The sequence below is a fragment of the Harpia harpyja genome, chromosome 3 (genome assembly GCF_026419915.1).
Source record: "Harpia harpyja isolate bHarHar1 chromosome 3, bHarHar1 primary haplotype, whole genome shotgun sequence".
Lineage (NCBI taxonomy): Eukaryota > Metazoa > Chordata > Aves > Accipitriformes > Accipitridae > Harpia > Harpia harpyja.
In genome coordinates, this window is record NC_068942.1 from 38,117,293 (window position 1) to 38,140,988 (window position 23,696).

General features: G+C 35.9%; 1 protein-coding gene across 6 annotated transcripts in view; it reads right to left on the bottom strand.

Moving 5' to 3' along the window:
• Window positions 1-23,696, bottom strand: part of FUT8 (fucosyltransferase 8) — a 131,787-nt gene that overhangs the window by 61,453 nt on the left and 46,638 nt on the right. For 2 of the 6 annotated variants that reach the window (XM_052781956.1, XM_052781954.1), the window contains exons 3-5: window positions 20,259-20,349; window positions 7,154-7,269; window positions 4,188-4,613 (exon numbers count right to left, since the gene is read on the bottom strand). In XM_052781956.1, coding sequence (XP_052637916.1) covers window positions 4,188-4,390 — 203 coding nt within the window. In that variant the 5' untranslated portion in view covers window positions 4,391-4,613; window positions 7,154-7,269; window positions 20,259-20,349. The remainder of the gene's footprint in view (window positions 1-4,187; window positions 4,614-7,153; window positions 7,270-20,258; window positions 20,350-23,696) is intronic. The other 4 variants (XM_052781955.1, XM_052781953.1, XM_052781958.1 and 1 more) reach the window with 2 other exon arrangements.

The following is a 23,696-nucleotide window of genomic DNA, read 5'->3' on the forward strand; positions in this document are numbered from 1 at the left end:
TTTCTCAACTTTTGAATAGTTGATTTTGTATGCACATAAGGTGTGTTTCATAAGGCATGTTTTTGGTTTTCTTTTTTTGTTGTTGTTGTTGTCTTTGGGGATGAGGAGCTGCTACATAAATTGGCAGCAAAAGAGCATTCAAATCTCAGAGTGGAAAGATCACTTGTCACTGTATGCTGGCATTCATGGATGGCTAGATGAAACTAAACACAGCCCAGCTCCTATTTTCAACCATCCCAGAGGACTGACACTTTTATCAGGTGAGAAGAAAGTCAGAGAAGTCACAGGAAACCATTATAATGGGAAAAGCTAGGCGACTGAAATGTATTGTATTGAAATGTATTGTACCATATAACTAAGGTCCCAAGGTAATTAAAGATTAAATACCAGTTTTCTCTAATTTCAAAAAGGGAATTTTTACCACAACTTATACTTTTATTAAATTACTGAATTCTTGTAATCATACCTGCTTTCTGTCCCTTCCTCCCTGTCCTAACTAGCTACTATTAATGGCACAGCCACATATTATGGTAATTTTCTACCATTCACAAAGCTTCTTTTCCCACTAAGATAAATTCTGTTAACTTGGAGCTTTTTACCATCCAAAAGTTTTATCTAATTATGTCAAAATACTTGAACTAGTGCAGTTAATCAGGCGCCTGTTTATTGTTAAAATTTTCCACGTCGGCACTCTCATCTTGTTTAAGCTCCTCCCAAAGTAACCTTAAGTTAGAGTTGTTATTGAAATATGCTTGTATTCATGCATTAGCTTAACCCTGTTGCGTGCCATAATACATTGTTTATCTTCACTGCAAAAAGTGTGCTGCTTTTCTGTTGAAATAAAAAAACCCTCTAGTTCTCTAGATACAAAATCTTAGTGGAGAAGGGCAGCAAAAACAAGTTTTTATCTCAGTGTAACGAAATCCAACTTGGCAAGGTTTCCCTTTACAAGCTACACTGATGTAAAGATTGTCATCTTAACCACTCAGATTTCACAGCCAGTATCAGTAATTAGACAAAATTTCCAGCAATTAAATAATATTCAAATAATAGCTCCAGCCTTTCTGCCTTTGATCAGTAAAGCCTAAAAGAAATTATGTCTTCACTGTAAGATGTTAACTGGAGCAAAAGTAATCTTTTCTGTCTAATTCTAATTCAATTTCTGAAGTTAAGAAATGTTTTGTCTCTTTAATATATGTTCATAGCAGCAGTGATCTTTTCCAGGACACAGATACTAAATCCATGGACTGTTGACTAATGCCTCATTTTAAATAGCTGTATTGCTATAAAACTGTAAATGAGAAGATTTTAAAGCTAACAATTATTTTTAACACCACTTGTTCTGTCTGGCAAACAAAGAAATGAGATACTGAAATTCCGTATTGCATTTACGATTTAATACCTTAATGATGCAGGTTGACCAGGATATTTCTCAAACCTACTTGTGAAGTTTCTGTAAAAAGAGCATCATGGATTTTGCTCAATAAAAATAATGAAAAGGCTCTACATTGTGATACATCACTTCCTTCAAAGTCTAGTACTTCACCAATCTCAGATCACTTCCAGCAAAAAACTATGCCTGAATATGTTCCAGTCCCAAGCTGGCTCATTTCTAGCCAGCACTGACTACTGAACCTGGAGATATGTTGCTGATCAAATTGGCATTTAAAGTCATTTTAGGCTTTCTCATGCAAGAGTTTCAGATTCTCCTGTGGTTACACACAACCACTTTGAAGAAAGGTCTCAGAAATATTTTTCAGCAACATATCCATAAAAAAGAAGCTGAACAGAGTCCAGTTAAGACAGTTTGGGATCACCTAATCTAATTCTAGAAACTTGCTGTTTCAATTAACTGAAGCATAGAGAAGGAATGTTGGAATGTTCTATTCTAACATGTTTACATTAGAACTACACTAATGTTTTTATTTCTATAAATCATGGGAAATTATCAACAGTATAAGCTATTATTTAACACTTGGCCACTGAAAATGTAATATTTATCTGAATATAGATAGGTTAGGGAAACACAGAAAGGTGTTTAGAAAAATCATCACTGCCTAAAATATAGCTTAGCCTGTATCTATGCATATCGTGTCCCTATTGCCTCCTTCTTGAGAGGAAAAGAGTACCCTGTCATAAGTAAAATCAAGAACATTTACTCTCTTTTAGTCACTGTGTAATTTGAAGTGGTTATATTTCAATGACTGTCCAATACATCACATCACCATTTATTCAAGTCAGCCAAACATGGGGGGCTAAAAGCATGGAGGGTGGTAATCTTTACATTCAAGTCCAAATATTTCCCCCTCTGAGGCAAGAAACCCTAAGGTTGACTATTATTGTCTAATATTAAAGGAATTTAAAGATATTGTATTTTATTCAAATATAGGATCTTGCTTAAGTTTCTTCATAGCAGCATACTCTACCTTACACCATTTTGTCAACAAAAATATATCAAACTTTTTGCCAATGCAGTTGTTATCATATGTTAATAAATTGAGCGTGGAGAACCACAGACCTGTCGGCCATTTATGGCCATATTACTCAAGGTGAAGATTATCTATGCTTATTGTAGAGGGCACTTTGGTCAGCAGCATTTCTCCACCTCTGTGCAGCACCACATGAATACCAAGGTACTTCTTCAGGGCTGATACATTCAAAATGAAGACATCTGTTTTTCTAAGCTAAGAAGCCTCGTCAGCATGCAGCCATTATCTCCAGTGCATTCCAGAAAGCAGGAACAGAGTGCAGTGAAAAGAGATTTCAGTAAGGCAGGGAAGTCAACCCAGCCACCAGACCAAATACCCCGGCTATGCATGAAAGAGAGAGAATGCACCAGAAGAAACATCAGAACAAGGTTAAGAGGAAAGGTATTCATTTCACTGCAACAGAGTACGTATGTGTAATTTCATTAAAATAAAGGGGAGAAACAAACTGACTTAAAGATAAGGTAACAAGAACAGGACTAGAACCATAAAACACCCTAATAAGGAAAACAGAGATTTGTGCAATTCCATAATTTTTCCTATGATTTATGAACCAAAATAGCAAGGTAGAAGATCCAAAATGGCATCTGCTCCTAAAGGGTATCAAAAGGCAAGTCCAAAATCAGTTTCTCATTGCCAAGCAAGAACCGCCCAAAAGACATGAAGACGACTCAACTGCCAGTACCCCTTGCTCTCCATGTTCTACACAGGTGATACTGGCCAGACCACTACTACACACATGCCCTGGTGCATGTGAGTATGTAGTTGTGAAAGAGACACTAAGTGAATTCAGCTCACTTAGAGATTTTAAAAATAAACATCACCCTCCCATTCTGTAAAATCTTGTATGGAGCTTTGCTCTTCTCTAGCTTCTTACAACATATGAAGCCTCTGCACTTGTCCCCACGACCCATCAGGACTTCTGGGTTGTGTGTGGTGCTGTCCACAAACTTAGATCCAATCTGACTCTGGTGCACATCCTGCCTACGAAGCTCTCCCTTGCAAGTTCTTAGGAAAGGAAATACCAGAAGTCTATGTTAAAAGCTGTCTGTCTAAAAACGTAAATGAAAACACTTTAAATTGTACTTGTACCCATCTATAATGTAACAAATAATTATAAAAAGGGAGATGATCCTACTATTTTACAAGTATTGCTACAAGTTTAGCAGCAAGGCAAGGAAAAAAACTTAGTTAAAAGAATTTATATAATGTAGCACTCTACTACAGCTCATCTTCAGCAAGTCCATGTTTATCTTCAACAAGCTGTACAGATGTTTTCAGCACTTCTAAAATGAGCTCCTCCAGTTACTGCATGCAGAAGTGTAGAAAAGTCACTAGCTGTTCTAACTGGTTTGAACATCGTAATAATTGCACTTGTTTGAAATTAGCATTGGAAGAGTTAATCACCTGCAAGAACTCTGTTATTGTGACAGTAACACTTGGACACCATTAAATAATGGCTGTTAAATAATTAGTATATTAGACCAAATGTACTAATTGGTAAATGTACATTATTTGTTTAAAGGATTTGCAATATATTTTCAGTTCGTTATAGCACCGATTAAAACACTTACCTATACTTTTAAATGTTAAACATGATTTTACAAAAAAAAAAAAACACAAACAACCCTTTCAATTTAATTTCTGATATTTCATATTTCAACCATTTTCTGAAAAGTTTTAATTACTTTTAGATCCTACCTGAGAGATTCTGCCATCCGCCTTAAGTCTTCATTTTGCTGCTTTAAACGTTCAAGTTTAGCAAGTATCTTGGATAATTCACGACTAGAGTGATCTGGGTGCTCGCTGTCTCGTACCAGGTGTCCACCAATATAAAAGAGTAAAGTTCCCCAAGCAAAGAGGATGAGCATAATCCAACGCCAGGAACCAGTCCATGGCCGCATTTTCAGAAGTTCAATTCACTCCAGAACTGCTTCTGCTCACAAAATAACAAACATTTTAAGTCCTTAGCCTGTACAAAAGTGCACAATTTCAGTTCCTCTGCTTCACCACATTGTACCAGAGAAAAGTTATTCTCACTGTTTATCTTACTCCAACTCCTTAGAGAAGATCCTTTTGGAGCTGTACATAGAAAGCATTAATATCACATCATTCTTCGTTTATATTCTGTGAAAAGAATAAAAAAGATCTGAAATTATAATTCTGATATATAAAAATATATTGGATTGCAATTAAGCCAAATGTATTGTCATTAACATTGAGGAATGACGATAGACAATATTACTACTTTCTGTCAAGAAGAAAAAGAAAAAAGCTTTTAACTTTCCACAAAAAATATGCTGAGTTCAAGAATGAACCACATAAAGAATATGCCATTAATTCTGGGTTTGAAATGGCCAGAAGAAATGCTACTTTTTATAAGAGAAATATTTACCAATTCATGTTTCATGTCATATATTATAATAGTTCAAAAATCATTCTGTGGTAACTAATAGTCTCCTTTACTATCAACAAAGAGCTTTTATTCAATTACAGATTCATCTTCATTTTTTTCACTTTTATGAACTCTCTTTGCCATTTTTATCATGGCTGCCACCCTGTTACAGAGAGTTATCTGCATTCTAACAATATATTCTACTATTTGCAAGTAGATTGGCCTAGAAGCAGCTGTAATACCAATTAAGCAACTTGCAAGCACTGCAAAGAGTGTAAGCAATAATTTCTAAACAAACAATCCACTGTATATCTTACTCTCAAATTTATAGTGGCCTCTGAAATGCCCATCTAAAATTAAACCCAAAATTTTACTTCTTGCTTAAAATTGCAAGACAACACAACTTCTCTCTTTACCATTCCACTGTACTTGCTAAAACAGGTAAGAACACTGAACATTTAAGAGGTAGAAAGGAGGGGGATTTCAAGTAGACTTATGTGGCACTGCTATACTCGCACATTTGTGAGTAAACCTAATTTTTAGAAACATTTTTCTTCCGCTTTAAAACTATCAAACCCATTTTCACAAGTGTTATTACTAAAACTATAAAAAAGGCAAAAAAATGCTCCAAAGGTAGTACCTTCTTTCATCTAAAAAGACTGCACCATTTAAAAAAATGCAAAATCATCTCAACTCATGTTCTACTTGGCAAAACATCATTCAACGAGTGTAAGAATCTACTTATTCTATGTAGAACAGATTTTAAGATTTAACCAATCAGCATGTCCAAAATCTTAAGTACTTCTCACGTCTTTTCATTTTTCGCTGCAATGTAACATTTCTACTTCTTCTTTTGTACAAGGCACATATATGCCATTTATACTCAATTTCCAAAATAACCTATATTTCCAATTCTCAAATCTGTAAATTTACCATATTTCCTCTGAGATGCTATCCACACCCACCTTCTCCCAACTTATTCTTCTCTACTTCATCCTTCTTCCACCTTAACTTTTTTTTTATTTCATTTAGGTTTTTTTGTGTTCTGTTCCAACTAATTTCAAGTTTAGGGAAAAGACTTCCCAATTCGCAATAACTTCCAAACTCACCTAGGCATGGAGATATGCCTGGAGCATGCACTTCCAGATACAAAAATTCTAACATAGTATTATAAATGCTGAAAAATTTCTCTAGTTATCTTGCAGAAGAGTTTTTGTTTGTATATTTTTGAAAGAGGCAGAAAAATTCCACTAAGGAATTCCACTAGGAGCATGCCATTTTCTACAGATCTCTAAGAAAGCTTTATAGAGCTTCTGCTTTAGCTTGGCAAAAGCATGGGACTGCCTTCAGGAAGATAGTGGTTTCTTCAACACTCTTTACAGATCACAGCACAAGTAAAAAGAGCCCACATTATATGAAACAGAATAGGCCATGCGCAACCCACAGAGGATTGTTGCTATAAGCAAAGCAAGCCTAGTTACTTGTAGAACGATTAAGATAAAACCCTGATGGACTGACGTTTTAGGTTTAAGTGGCAAAGTGTATTCTTATATCTATACTACCGATCACCCAGAAAATGGTTGACTGTGGCTGCAACACACTAAGCGAAATCACAAAGTCTGTGAAGGCAGAAGAAAGAAAAAATAATATGAGACTTCATATATTCCTCTACTGATTGGGTAAACACATTATGCTGGGAATTGTGATGAGAATAAACAGATGCTACAGACATCATAAAATTACTGCTTAAGAGAAAAGGTACTATGAAAAACTCTTGACTTAATCATAAGCAGTTTGCAGAACTTGGATCAGAAAGTTTCTGCTGGAGGACCACTTTGTAACAGTCTGCATAATATACTCAGATATGATCTCCTTCCAGGAGCAACAAAGGAAAAAAAAAAAATCACTACAGCTGTGATTAATTTCAAGAAGAGGAACTACTTTAAAAGAGAAGTGGACTCCATGCCACCTGGAAAGATATCATGGTCTTAATTAAAACAGCAGGTAAAGGTGACTATTATAATTAGCAAAGAAAGTATCCTTTTAAAAAGGTACAAGCATGATCAAATGATTAAATAGGTAAGACTGTAAATTCTGGTGCATTAAAGACATAAAAATTAATACTAAACCTTTTATCCAAAGTAGATAGCTTACTAAATTATGAGAGTATCTTAGAGTTGTTTAGAGTACTTTGCAAGGAAAATATTGACTTTCTTTTTTTCAACCTGTTTTTCATAACAGAGGAGCTTAAGTAGACTCACAAATCAGGTACCTTTATAAGAGGAAGCGTTGGTCTGTCTCAACAGTGTTAGTAGAACAGGCTATCAAACAAATCCACAAAATTAATATAACAAGTCTTCAGGAATAGATGGTATTCTTCCAACAGTTCTAAAGAAGTTAAAGAATGCAATAGTTTAATTATTAACAGTATTATGTAACCTCTCACTTATAATCACCTTGTAGCAAAGAAATGGAAAATGAAAACAGTGAACTGAATTCTTTGTATGGGCTACAGCAGGGTTCCCTGAAACTACAGGCCAGAAAAAAATTATATCCATGTCAGACAAACTGGCAGAAATAATAAGATGATGAAATAAAACTGCAGACATAAGGATTAATCTAATCAAAGTAAAAAAGTACTAACATGGCTTTTGGAAATTTAAATTGTGCCTCATAAATTTATTAAAGTTCTTTTGAAGATGTAAACAAACACTCAGGCAAGAGAGAACCAGTTCTAATTGTTACACAGTTGATGTAGTCAACATGCATTTCTAAATGGCATTCAACAAGGTCCTCAAAATGTTTCAAAGAAACTAAGCCTCATGGAAGAAGTTCATCATGTGAGTCACCACCCCATTAAAAGAGAAGAAACTTACAGCAAGACTAGGCAATCAGTTTAAGGGGAAAGAATGATCAGGGACCTCACTGGGACTCATGGTAGAGTTTATACAGTTTAATATATTCATAAATTATTTGGAAAACAAGGTGAAAAGTGAGGTAACAAAGTCTGCACATATAGTACAAAAGCTGATAGCAATGAACTGAAGGACATCAAGACAATGTCTGATGAAGAAATAAAACTAAAGATGAAAAATCAGTTTATATCAGTGTGTAAAGTTGTGTATAGATGACCTTTGAATCATTATCCATCAGGAATGGACTTTAGCTGTGATAGGTAATTCTATAAAATGTCAGCTCAGCATTGGACAAAAAGCAACCAAATCCTCACAGGTTTTAAAAACAAACAAACAAACAAACAAAACCAACCAACACAACAAAAAACCCCACAAACATAAACACAAACCCAAGAATCCCAAAAATAAACCCCAACAGAAATCATTACCATTATGTCATTGCATAAAAACCCTATGTCAGGGCTTTGATCACTTCATATCATTCTGATTGAACCAACTCAAAAAAATATGGTAGAAATAGAAATGATACAGAAAAGGGTTACAAAAATTATCAGAGAGAGAGAATGGCCTTCAGTAACTACGAGTGGCTAAACGGATTAGTAGAAAGGACAACTCAGGAATTAATATGGCAAATCTATAAAAAACATTAATGGTATAAGAAAGTAAACAGGTTATAATTGTTGTTACTTCTAGTACAAGGGGATAACAAGTAAAACTTTCTGGTTTTAACAGATTCAAAACAAAAGAAGGTATTTCTCAAAATGTGCAATTCCAGTCTGAAACTCATTTTGTTCAAACACTGTAGGTGTTAAAAGGTTACATTTCAAAGGCCATTAGACCATTTCAAGGAAGATTAAAATTCATCAAAGGCTACCCACAAAGATACCACCCAATACTGCCAGAATCCCAAGTCCCATATTGTTGGAAACTAGAGAATATACCAGGGTAGTAACACCATAGTATCCTGGTTCTTGCAGTTATCCCTAGACATCCACTACAAGCCAGTCTTGGAGATATATCAGTCTAGATAAGCCTTTGATCTGATATGGTGTGAATACTTTTACATATTTAAAAAGTTAAACAAACAATATTTCAAACGTCACTAAAGGTTTTGTGTTATCAAACACAAAAAGACCACATTTTAAAAGGACTAACTGTCCTACATTTACTTTATAAAAACAAATTTTAGAACTCATTATTAACAAAAAGTAACTGCTTGAGTGTTTGGTTTAAAAGGATAAATAGAAATGCTGACAGTAGAAATATCAGTCAATCTTTTTGAGGATGAAAACAGAATGATAGCTTTGTGAAGTACTTGTCTGTGGTTCTGAGGATAAGATTGGTCAAGTACTTCTGGCTCTCAAGAGCTTATAAAATTTGCAACTGTATACAGGGGGAAAATAACTAATACCATTTTTATTTACATCACTGTACATCTCAAGCAATTCATGGTGTACAGTAGTTATTTTGAAGTACATTGTTCTTGTAGCACCTTCGCATTGCTTTTATACAAGTGATTTTAAAGTACCGACACTTTAATAGTAAACTGGTTTTTACTTCCTGAAAATAAATAAAATTATGTCTAAAACAATGAATAGACTTAACATTTTAAAGAACATAGAGTTCTGAAACTCTCTTAAACATTTCATATAATATGCAAAAGATAGCATGTTTTATCTGATTCCTGTTAATCTCTGATGATATCATTGTTCTTTTTATAAGTTAGGTCACAGTACAGTTAAATATAAAATAAAGATGCCAAACTATCTGAATAAATTGGAAGAACATTTTGAACTAATATTAAATAGCCTGTATCTCAAATGTGGTGTATCTAATTATACATGAGTTCTAACTACTCTTAACTATTGGCTTTGTACTGTAATGTACCTTTTACATCTTTTCTTCCATTTCATACTGTTCTGGGAATGCAAAATGTCAAAGTATTTCAGTATTTTAGAGTTCATGCAAGACCTTTAAATAAATTAAATTATAATAAATGACTAGCAGAAATAAAAGAACAAATAGGGAAACAAAAAGTAAAAATTATCACATTTTTAAAACTGTTCAATTTCTACAGCTTGTACCAGGTTTCTGAAAGACCTTCACATGCAGATGTATACCACAGATATCTGCCTGACAAAGTCAAGATGTAACGTCAATATTTATCCTTCTTTAATTTTATATAGCTGTTTATGAGTTTTCATACTGTAAACTAAGCTCAGGACTGCCAAGACTGGAAGTATGAGCCTGAAGTTAGAGAAAACTCAGCAGCAGCCCACAAACCCAGTAATACAAACCTGAGATGAATCGTAACATACATGGTCATTAACATCATCAAATAATGAATATCAAAATAAGAGCCCACCAAACTTAAAAGGTGTGGGAGAGCAGTACCAATAAATATATTTTATTAAGCAGGAAACAGGAAAAATCTAAATAACAATGATTAGCATTATTATTAAATTACGTTGTTATGTAGTGAAGATCCTTTATCTAAGAATACTATGTTACATTTATTTTACCAGAGGAAGCCATGTATTTTAATTTACTAGTTATCCCCTGAGATTTACCGTGATTTCTTGTCTTACGTTTGATTGGATTTACGCTTACCTTTGCATTTTCCAGTGCATAAACACATCAAAACAAAGAACATTGATAATTAGCTAATTTGCATTTTCTTCCCTGCAATTTTACATTAGTTCTTGTCTCCTTTCTAGGGGATCCCAAGAATGGTTGACTACATTCTTATAACAACACCTTCTAAAATAATGTAATAAGATACCTCTTTAAATCTTTGAAAGGGCTTACCCTGGGTGTTTGGGGTGAAAAATAATGTATTCCTCTATTCTCCCCAACAGCTCTTGGAATTGTCTCTACAGCAATCTTTCAAGCTAATTTTCTTTTTAAATTCCATCACTACACCCAGTTAAGAGGGTTTCAATCTGATCTCTCAGGGAAATCATCTCCCATTCATAAGAACTCAGCTACTATCCACAGAAATCCCAGTCACAGCACTAACGTAGGTGCTAGGCATGGATTGAAAGAGGAAGCTCAGTAGAAGCAGCAGCATACAACAGTATAGTGGCAAAATACGCTTTAATGCCAGTATCAGTGTGGGGCTGGAGATGCCACAGCGAAATTGGTAACCTTCAGGGATACTTGAATGTAGGCTTGTAAAGCCACAGCTTTTAGCTGTCATGAAATAAAGCAGTCTGGACTTACATAAATGGTGGAAAATCTTCCACATATGAATGGAAAGGGTCTCTTGGTTCCATAGGAGACTGAAGATGAAGAGACTACAGACAGCTATGAAATCTTCTCAAAACAATGAGAACCAAATAGATATTGGTGGTAATTAACATCAAGGCTTTTTGTATTTAAATTAGGAGTTTTCTGTCATTCCTTATTACAAACTCCTGTTTCAGCTACTAAAGAAATCAAACCAGTATCAGGAAAAAGTTTTGTAGAATAAGAACAAAGCCATGTTAAAAGCAAATGCTAAGTTGAAAGCAAAGTATCACCTACAGTAAGCTGGTTTTCAGGTTTAATTTAATCCTGTAGCTCTATTATAAAAAGTCAATACAAAATACACAGTGTTATTTAATGAAGCAAAAAAGTTCTAATAAGTACTTGCTATTATAAATCATTAGGAATACACAATCTTTAATGCATCAGTTGAATGGAAAATAATATTGTGAGAAAGGAAGTCAAATTAAAATTTATTTACTGCTAAATGCATAGCACAGAAAATGTGGTTAGTGTCACAAATTTATTTAGACTCCATTAAAGAGAAGACAGAACATTTACATAAAAATAAGGGCCTGCTTCAATGCCTTAATCAGGAAATCAAATTGTGCATACTGCACATGTAAGCCACAGTTGATTGTAAGCATATAAAAAGGTTTTGTTATCGAATTAACAGGGAAGATTTGGTTAAAAACCATTGCTTCAATGCAATGCAATGTTTACAAAATGACTAAAGTAAACAGTAAACAGAACATTAACTTAATTAAAATGATCATAAAAGACTCAAGTGTAGCTCCAATATCATCAGGAGAAATAATGTGCATCCATGTCAAAGTTACTTTGCTATAGCAAAAATGATTAATCAATGAAAAAATAAATACATACTATCTTTCCTCATCTTGCCCCCATAAGGCCTTCTGGTTCTTTTAAAGCTTTAAAAGGTACTTACAAATTAGAAATTTGAATAGTCCAATACCATCATTTCAAATGAAAGGACATCTTCCATGACTTATATAAGATCCTTATTAACTTAGTACTCCCAACATACTTTCATTAACAACTTCAGTGATGAAGTAGAGATATTCTCCTTGTGTATTTTTGCTTCCTATTCGGAATTATGGCCCCAGAATAGCATCAGGCTTTTTCTTGGCAATGTACTGTTTCAAGTTATTTTAGATTCAGTTCAAAGCAAGCTAAGCAAGTCTACTTTTGGCTCAACCACCTACTGACCTACACTCACTCAAAAAAAAAGTGTGCCTTAAGTTGAAAAGAAAAATAATTACTCATGAAGCAAAACTCATACATCACTATTATATACAGCATTATATTTAATGGCAAGTACATCATCTACAATTCTTTTTTCACAGTACAAAACATGAAATTCACTCCACTGTTAAGGGCTATCACAATGACTTATCACTAAATGAGAAACAGTCAAAAAGAATGTTACACTCACTGTACATGCAACTTAGATTGAACCTTCACATCATTAGTTTCGCTTTAAAGTAAACTTAAGTAAGTTAAATCAGTATTTTTAAGATTTCACTAACAAAAATTATCTTCTTAGGAAAGCATGCTACTCTAAGTAATGTTAACCTGTTGTGCTCTAATAAAAATAAAATTTAAAATAAAAACAAACCCAACCAACTCCAGTTCCTATGTAACAATAATGTGATGGCACAGCCTCTGACAAAGGATTAGAGCCTAAAGAAATAATCCTTTTAGGATATTAAAATAAAACTAAGGATCAAAGGACAAAAATAACAATTAAATGACTCTTTAGTGTTTGATACAAATAAGCAAACATTGCAAATATTATTCATGGCGTATACAATGCATTCTTTATGAAGGCTTATATGGTATTTGATTAATGAAACACCATCTTCATAATCTGAACCAGGTCATATGGGCAAAATTTCTTCAGTCAAATCCTATGTCCTAGTATTTCAGGTAACCATGTCATAGAAACCTCTTTAAGTTGCATCTAAAAACAAATTGATGTCCTTTCCCCATTACTGGAAGGCTGTTTAAAAAACTCACCCTTCCAATGCTTAAAAGCCTTCTTTCATTTCCAGACTAAATTTATATTTTGCTAATTTATACTTGTGTTTTCTTGCACTAGTATAAACTCAGTTTAGAGAGCTCGGCTACTGCCCTATTCTGTACACAGTGGTGTATCCACAGAAAGCAGCCGTATCCTTTCTCAGACTTACATGCTAGTCTGAGTCTTATATGCTAGCTTACAAGCACTTCACTGCATGAGGCTGACAAATTCTCCACATCCTGCACCAGCTCCCATTCCGATTAAGTCTTTTCAGAACATCAGAAATCAGAATTGTATACATAACACACAAGATGTTGCCAGTGTCCTGTATGAAACCAATACTTGCTTTTTTCTCTTGGACTTGCTTTCTGTAATATACCCTAGGACGGGATTTGTCTTTTTCATAGCCACATTACTCTGGCAGTCAGCAACCATTTTGCAAGGACATAATACCTCCACATCTTTTTGCATCTATATCTCTTCAAAATTACAAGCTCCCATCTTATATACAGAAATTCTTATTTTTAATCCTTTTAACTTTGTGTTATTATTCTCTATCCCATTCTACCACTCCAGTACCCCAAGTAAAAAATTCTTCTTGCACATTTTTCTGACCCCCCATCATAACACTCCTCGACTTTGTGACCTAAATTTCATTACAATCTATTATCTTTGTGACGTTGTCACTACTGAAAACACCCAAGATGAATAATAGATGTAATCCACTCCACTAATAGTGTCTCTCCTCCAGCCTAATACTCTTCCTTGCAGCAGAAGTCACTGTCACTTCATCCCTTCAGCTACTTCCTTTTCCAATAAATGATTCTATTTTCATCCACATTTTCTCTAAATCAATATATTATTTTCTGTGTGCCAAGAAAATGCTGAAAGGAAGTCCAGATACACAGTTTCTTCCAAACTATGTTTCATTAGGAAATTTACTTTCCCTCATTGAAACAGTTAATAAGTAAACCTAGAATAATCCAGATCAAACAATTTTTGGCAAACTTGCGTTGCATTTATCTCGTTTTCCATCTTCATCTAGCTCTACTTTGTTAGTTGTCATTTCTTTCAAAATTTGTTCCCATGCTTTGCATACTGATGTGATCAAGCCAGGGCTGGTAATTATTTCTAATTCTAGCATTCATTTATACTAAGCCCAAGAGACTTTATCCAATTTAGTTCCAAACTTTTTAGAATATTGACTGGAAACAATTTAGAAAGCATTTCATTCACCCATAAGGTTTTTTGTTACCTTTATTAATATACAAATTATATATTATTTTTTTCAACCAGAGAACAGAAACCCATTCACAGAACATGTATTAATGTTTGGATTTTAAAAATATCCAAAAAGAAGTTCCTCTAGTTTTCTATTCAAGTTCACCGTTTCAGTTACATAAATTTATTTTTCTATGCATAAAAGCTATCCACTCCCTGCTTTTTCTGGAACAAGCACACAAATTTCATAGTATTCCACATGTATACTTAATTATTGTGTAAATTTACTTCTTTTTTCTTCTTAACTCCTATTCACATGTAACACAGGGCATAAGTAAACATAATCATGAGACTTGCTTACTATTTACTCCGACATCCACACTTCCATCTTTACTACTGTTTTTGTAAAAACCTAATTTTATATCTGTAGGGATTCCTCTGAGCAATTTGGGTGATTTTCTCTTCACATACTCCCTTAAAATTTCACATAAATAAATATGATCTGCTCGCGTGATACAATCAGCAGATTATTCTCAAATTAAACATTTTCTTAATGGAATTCACCACCCTTTTCAATTTCATTGCAAGTGGAGATTTATTCAATACTGAAGCCTTCAAATACTGTAGTTTCGGATCTTCACCACAGAAAACTCCCTGGCAGCAAGAGGTGGTACTGAGGGACTTCCTTAACTATGTGAAAGCTACAGGCCCACTCATTTCATTTGGTTCAAAACCAAACTCATAACCAACAAGAACAAACTTAAGAGACAGATGCAATGTGATTTATCCCTCCTGAAATTTGGTTAAAGAGATTCTGCCACTGAGTGTGGAAGCTTGATGACTTCTCAGCTTACAGGTAAATTAACACAAGTTGAGGAATTAAAGCTAGAGTCTAAAAGCAAGATTATTCAACTTGAGAAGAGTCGTCTTAAGATTCATTTAGAAGCATTAGCAGAATGCATACTCTAATACAGACAAGAAATTCAAAGCAGAGGAAAAATTAACCTTAAAGGATCTTGGTATTATTTCTGAGTTTCTAGTGTGTATCCTAAAATGCTCAGCTGACCAACACAGAGACTTTTTTCAATTTAACTGCATAAAATTTTAGAGCTGAAAACAACATTGCAGAATTTTGAAATTGTTTTGGGGTTGTGTGGCAGGGTTTTGGTAGCAGGGGAGGGGCTACAGGGGTGGCTTCTGTGAGAAGCTGCTAGAAGCTTCCCCAGCTCCAAGTTGGACCCGCCTCTGGCCAAGGCTGAGCCCATCAGCAATGGTGGTAGTGCCTCTGGGAGAACAGATTTAAGAGGAGGAAACCTGCAGCAGAGAGAAGATTGGAATGTGAGAGAAACAACCCTGCAGACCCCCAGGTCAGTGAAAAAGGAGGGGAGGAGGTGCTCCAGGTGCTGGACTAGATTCCCCTGCAGCCCATGGGGAAGACCATGGTGAGGCAGGCTGTCCCCCTGCAGCCCAGGGAGGTCCACAGTGGAGCAGATATCCACCTGCAGCCTAGGGAGGACCCCACACCAGAGCAGGTGGATGTGCCCAAAGATGGCCATGACTCTGTGAAAGGGACCCACACTGGAGCAGTTCATGAAGAACTGCAGCCCATGGGAAGGACTCACATTGGAGAAGTTCGTGAAGGACCGTCTCCCATGGGAGGGACCCCATGGTGGAGCAGAGGAAGAGTGAGGGGTCCTCCCCCTGAGGAGGAAGGAGCGGCAGAGACAATGTGTGATGAACTGACCACAACCCCCATTCCCCATCCCCCTGCGCTGCTGGTGGGGAGGAGGTAGAGAAACCAGGAGTGGAGTTGAGCCCGGGAAGAAGGGAAAGGCATCTTAAGATTTGGTTTTACTTCTCAATATCCTGTTTTGATTTGAATGGCAACAAATTAAATTGATTTTGTTTTCTTCTCTCCAAGTTGAGTCTGGTTTTTGCCTGTGACCGTAACTGCTGAGCGATCCCTCCCTCTCCTTGTCTTGACCCATGAGCTTTTCGTTGTATTTTCTCCTCCCCATCCCACCGTGGGGGGAGGAGTGAGCAAACAGCCACATGGTGCTTTGTTGCTGGCTGGGCTTAAACCACAACAGAAATGAAAACACCTTCAGAAAGGAAGGCAGAGGAAGAAATAGAATGTCCAGTAAGCAATCTTGTTGTGCCAAATTTCTTCTTCTTTTAGGAATTCAATACTTAGAGCTTGTTTGCAGCTTCAGAGGTAGTTGCTCTGTATATCTAATTTTATCCTACAATCGTAGGTAGTGATTACTGATGCAACCAAAATAAAGTCAATAAGAAAAGATGAACACGTGTAGATTATAAACTGAGAGCTGATTGACAGCTCCAGAGTTGCTGTACTTGCAAGCCAAGTAGCAGCAATAAATTCCCTAAAATGACTGATGATCAGTGAAGACATGACAGAAGTCGCCAAACCAAGGTTGCTACTGCTTTTTGAAGCTCTTAAGAAGGTGTATAGCAGAAAAACTGAAGCTGAGAGAACAGTAAGTGTAATTTCCCGTCTTGCTTACAAGTCTAAGTTTAATCAGAATCCTGTAGGAAAGTAACTAAGGAATGTATGCACTTCATTTCTTTCCTATAAGCCTCCTCCTCCATCAGTTATCTCTAACTACCACAAATACCTGAGTTGTTATCCAGAATACTACTCTTGGTGCCATTACTGAACAAGGTCTTAATTCTTTCACCCTAACAGAATTTCTAATATTACTTTATACTTTATTATATTCCCCTACATTACCTCCTTGCTGTTCAAAACAGTAAACATTATCTAGGTCTTCATTCAGCTGCATCCAGATTAATGTATTTTTCTCTTTGGTACTGATATCTGTCCATGCTTCTCTCATTTGCACTTGACAGAAACCAATAAATATATACTCCTGGTTTTATATTATATCTTTATAACCTCAGCTCTATGAACACTTCTGTAGGTTCCCTGTGAGGTTCTAGCTCCCCATGCCACAAGCAATATCATTTTGTGATATTTAAGGTTCTTCACTGAACTACTCATTATCTAGCTTCTTTAAGAATTTACTAATATTGACAGGGACATATTCTTTAATATTTCTCCTGTCCTGCACTGACCACAAGTAGTCTTCTACAAATACCTACGAGATTTTCTTCAGCTGACACCAAACTGACTAAATCTTTCTACCTATCTTACTCCCCTTCAAAGTTCTGTCATAGCAACTAGAAATCAATGTTTCAGGGACTCTGCCTAAATATTACTGTGTTAAAAATGCTTAGTATCTCCTCATTCTCTTCTGTGTATCCCTTTGGTTGTTACCTAGATTGCCCTTCCTTAAGACATGAATTCTCTTTCTAGTATTTATATAGCATCTTGTGTAGTGACCTTAATTACTGACACAGTCCATCAGCCCATCACTGTTAATGTAAGTTTAAAACAAAATCTTAAAACCTTTCTGGATTTTTATCTACCACAGGTCTAAATATCCCTCCATAAAGAAAAAGCTTAGGAAGTTTCACATCATTCAATCAGGAGATGTTACTGCAAATGTTTCCCCCCCCCCCAAAAAAATCTGTTCATAACAAATACAAATACTTGATTTGCAATATTTTATAAAGTAAAAAGAGAGAGAAGATTGATTCAAAAGGATATCTGGAAAAATAAGACTACAAGACAATTGCTAGCTATTTGATTTCATGATCAAATGAATAGCTGACTATTAAAAGTTCCCATGATAGCTTATTTTATACAACATGTCACAATGGATGAAGATCTTTGTATTTAGCACATCACATGGTCATACTGGAGCAAGTGAAGCAAAGGGTGACAAAGATGATTCTGGGATTGGAGAATGTGCCATGCAAGGAGAGGTTGAGAGAGCTGGGATTGTTCAGCCAGAAGAGAAAGTTCAGGCAGAATATATATCCTATACATCCTGTATCAATATTTATACATACGTATCAATATATAAAAATACCTGATGGGGGTAAGCAAGGAAGACAGACCAAGACTCTTGTCAGTGGTGCCCAGTGACAGTTCAAGAGGCAATTAATAGAGACAACAGAGTACTAAAGGAGCTAGCGGATGTTACAGCAGGACCCCTCTCGATCATCTGCCAGAAGTCTTGGGAGTCTGGGGAGGTCCCCGCTAACTGGAAGTTAGCCAGTGTTATTCCAATTTACAGGAAGGGCATGAGGGAAGAACCAGGGAACTACAGACCTGTTAGTCTAACCTCAGTTCCTGGAAAAATTATGGAGATTATACTGGGTACTATTGAAAGGCATTTAAAGAATAATGCAATCACCAAGCACAGTCAACATGGGTTCACAAAAGGAAAGTCCTGTTTAACTGAATTGATATCCTTCTAGGATAAGGTCACCCACCTAGTGGATGAAGGGAAGGTGGTGGATGTAGTTTTTCTGCATTTTAGTAAGGCTTTTGATACTGTCCCTCACAGCATCCTTCTGGACAAGTTGTCCAACTGTGGGATGAGCAGGTTCATGGTGTGCTGACTGAAGAACTGGCTGAAGGGCAGAGCTCAAAGTGTTGTAGTGAATGGGGCTACACCCGGCTGGTGACCGGTCACCAGCGGTGTTCCTCGGGGTTCAATTCTAGGGCCACTTCTGTTCCATATATTTATCCACAATCTGGATGCAGGAGTTGAATGCACCATTAGCAAGTTTGCTGACGATACCAAACTGGGAGGTGCTGTTGACTTTCTTGAGGGACAAGAGGCCTTGCAGAGGGATCTAGATAGATAGGAGCATTGGGCAATGATTAACGGGAGGAAATTTAACAAGTGGAAATGCTGGATTCTGCACCTAGGGCAGAGTAACACCAGGCACAAGTATAAATTGGGAGAGGAGGGGCTGGAGAACAGCCCTGCAGAAAGGGGTCTGGGGGTGCTGGTCGACAGCAGGCTCAATAGGAGTGAGCAGTGTGCCCTGGCAGCCAAGAGGGCAAACCCCATCCTGAGGTGCATCAAACACAGCACAACCAGCCGGTCAAAAGAGGGGATTATCCTGCTGTATTCAGTGTTGGTGCAGCCTCACCTTGAATACTGCGTGCAGTTCTGGGCCCCACAACTTAAGAAGGATGTGAAGGTCCTTGAATGCGTCCAGAGGAGGGCAACAAAGCTGGTGAAAGGGCTGGAAGGAATGTCTTAAGAGGAGTGGCTGAGGACTTTGGGCTTGTCTAGTTTGGAGGAAAGGAGGCTGAGGGGTGACCTCATTGCTCTCTACAGCTTCCTGAGGAGGGGAAGTGGAGAGGGAGGTGCTGATCTCTTCTCCCTGGTATCCAGCGATATGATGCATGGGAATGGTTCAAAGCTGCACCAGGGGAGGTTTAGATTGGACATTAGGAAACATTTCTTTACGGAGAGGGTGGTCAAACCCTGGAACAGGCTTCCTAGAGAGGTGGTCGATGCCCCAGGCTTGTCAGTGTTTAAGGGGCATTTGGACAGTGCCCTTAAAAACATGTTTAACTTTTGGTCAGCCCTGAAGTGGTCAGGCAGTTGGACTAAACCATCATTGTACAACCCTTCAGCTGAAATATTCTATTCTATTCAATGGGCAGAAACTAAAACACGAAATGCCATTTAAGCCTAAGCCTATACTTTTTACTGTGAGGGTGGTCACACACTGGAACAGGCTGGGCAGGTTAGTGAAGTCTCCATCCCTGGAGACTGGACACAGACCTGAGCAACCTGCTCCAGTTGAACCTGCTTTGAGCAGTGGAGTTGAACTAGAAGATCTCCAAAGATACTTTCTAAAGTCAGCTATTCTGTGATACCGTGAAATAACAGAACTCCTCAGGAATTTAATTTAATCAGCATTTTTTACAGCTTTTAGTGTGAAAAAAAAAAATTCTAAAATGCATAACATGCAAATGTACAATGTATATTATCTTTCACATAAACAGCAGTAAATTTTAAAATATCATAAGTTCATAACACATCTGAAAAACAGCTTACCCTCTCCATGACAGCAGGAAATAAACACAACTGCATCATGGGCTTGGAGGTTAACAAGTAATTCCACTAGTCCAGCAGCCAGTGAAATTAACTGATTAAAAGAAAAAAGAAGGTCCCTTTAGTTTCACATTCAAACAAAAGTGTTTCACTTTCTATAAGAACACCTTCCTTTGGATTTGCCCTTGTATCATAACATTGAGAAAGAACCTAATTCTTCACCTTAAAATATCACTTTTTCTACTTTTTATTTAACTAATTATGGATTTTCCACAAAGATAAATTACTTAATCAGAATATTTTTAACTATCATCTTTCATTATACATAGATTAGATACAATGTGATCAAGCAATCAAAGAATTAAGTCAAAGAATATTTTAGGTTCTGTATTGATTTAGTGAGTAACTTGTACAAGGCAGTCTCACCAGGCCCCAGTTTCCCTTGTTAATATTTGCCAACCCCAAAATGATGTTTGAAGTTCAATTCATTAGTATTTACTGATACTATCAAATTTGCAGCTGAAAGATGTTATAAATTTTGAAAGAAAGATATAAATCTGCATAAACAATTAAAGTAATTCAGCCATTTAGCAGTTTTGTCAAATAATTGTTTCCCCATCTCTAAGCATTACTCCCTGTTCAAAATACCAGTCAAAACTTCGAAATTGAAAAAAAAAAAATCAAGGATGGGGAATATTATTTTGAACCTTATTTTTTATAAAATTAATAGAAGGCTATTCACGTATATTCTTTCATGTATGTTATGGTTTATGAAAAGTATAAATATGTTAAGGAAACCTTGCAAAGAAAATGAATATTCTTTTAATCAAAATATTAAAAGTCACTAGAATAATCACTTAATGCAACTGGAGAAATCACAAATCTGGAGATATGGAGAAAACAAAATACAAATAAATTGAACAGTTCTTTAAAAGAATTCCATAGCAGAAGAATACAACTGCCAAAATTTCAAGAAAATTTCTGCTATCTTGCAAAAAAACATAAGCTCTCTTCATAACTTAACCTAAAAACATAATTCAGCTCTCATAACAAAATTCTTCTTTGTTCATTTTAGTATTTATTAGAGACAACATACATATTGTTCCAAGCCTTGCCTTTTGTGAATTCTAGTAATACCTTTAGATGTATATAGCTTCATACTTTTTAGAAATGCCTTTCATTCGTTTTGACAGACAGTATTAGTGGGGCAGGAAGCATTCTGCTTGCTTGCTCACAATCATTTTAATGCTTAAGATGACTGGGTCAGGTAGGGCCTCCCAGAGAAAGAGACAATCTGCATTCCTTGGAGATCTCCTGACTATGCTCAGGTCTGGGAGGTTCAAGAAACTGGACAGTATGGCAGTTGAGAAAATGCCAGTACAGGAGCTTGCAGCCCAAGCAAAGAAACTGCAGTAAGGAGCAGGGAGCAGGCTACCTGACCTTATACCTGATAGGAAAAACCTCCAGCAGATCAGAGGGCACTGTGCAGTTCACAGCTTAAAGTCACTGAATTAACTGTAACCAAGTGGAAGCAAGAGTATATTCACAATGACAATGTGGGCAGGGAAAATGTTGTTAAAAAAAAAAAATTTACTTTTCTTCTCTCTTCCCTATTCACTGAGTTTGCAATACTTAAAATGTTAACTATCTTAACCATTATTCTAATAAAACTTGGCACTTTTTTAATTAAAAAACATTTGGTCTCCTTTGAGGAGCAGATTATAAGGAAAAAGCCTAGGCAGAACCACATCAAAATTATGGCCAACTCAGTGTCCCATACACCTGTAGTTATTAATTTTTTTTCTAAGAAAACAACCCCAAAAGCAATGGAGAACAAAGTTAAGTATTACTACTAATCCTACTTCAACTATATAGCTTCTGGTCAGAGATCAGGAAAAAAAACCAAATAACAAAAAAACCAAAACAACAATTTAAGTAATTTTAATATCACAGACTAAACATTCTCAAAATTATGCTATATAAACACCTAGTGGTTCAGTTATCACAATGGCAGTGGTTCAGAGAGATCCATACCCACAGCAGTTGGGTTTTTTAAACTGAAGGTATACACAGAAGACTGACCTTGAAACAGTTTAACAGGAGTTAAGAACTAGTCAGAAGTAAGAACTTTTTTAAACTAGATAAAAGACTTACATCAACAATAAAAACAATTACTGTTTGAGAATATTAAGCACTCCTTTGTTTTAGATACAGTAATAAAAGTGCTTACTATTTTTGTAACATTACATTTTAAAACTTGAAAAAAGATAATTTCTAAATTTTTTGACAATTGATGCAATTTTAAACAAAAGAGGGAATTGTACCTTGAAAAGAGCAGCTTACTTGTCAAACATATGCAAAATTCTCTGTCAAACACCTAGACAAAAAGTAACTGGTGATTTTTCTTTTAGAAGTATAAAAGAGTCAATTGCAGAAACAATACACTCCTCCATGGAAATTATATACATGGACTCATTTTAATAAGCAATGGATAAAGCAGTATTCAGTTTTACAGTCCCTTTTAACATTATACATACATAACAATACATTAACCAGAAACACAGCAAAGTAAGAAGTTACCTTTTGTCTTATCTGAACTAACCAATGTCTTTGTTAGATAAAAATTATGTTAGAAAATTAACAGGACAATTATATAAAAGTGAAGGTTTATTTATTCTTGTTTACATACTGTATTGACTCCATACAACCCTAATCGAATATAGCCACAGTCAAGAATGAATTAATAAAAATTCAAACATCAATTCTATGATCTTCCTCCAGAGTGATAAGTTAATAATCTGCTGATAGCCCTTGCAGAAACGTCATTCCAAAAGAAAATAGGAAGAGTGAGAATCTATGGAAGCAATATAGTAAAAGAACAGACTATAGAAGTTAGCAGGACATGACTTGTGTTAAAAAAGAAAGGACTTCTGACACTGAATTGCTTCTTACACTTGCAAACAAAGGCATAACAAAATCCAGGGATTAGGAGTTTAACCTAGATAAATTCATCTCCTGACGAAGGAGAAAGGAGTTCCTAAACCTGTAAGTGTATAACAGCTAAAAGGAATCAGCCATTGAAACAGATGATTTAATGAGGTAATGGATTCTCAGTCACTCATTCCCTTTAAATTGAAGCATCAAAAATGCTTACAAAAATATATATAGTACTTCAATCAAGAGGTTGAAAAGAATTGGGTTTTCTGCCCTGCATTAGTAGATGAGAGTTGATAAACAGAAACGGCCCATCCCTTTCTTAACAGAACTTAGAACTTGCTATGTTCTTAATAGAGTACAGAACTTAATACCCCTAATTCTGTGAAATACTTCTGGAGATCAGTAAACCTCTAGAATAAAGAAGGCCAATCTTCTTAGCCCATCAAGCTGCATACCAAAATCTTAACATGGACGATAGCCACATAGTACTGCATATATCCTGAA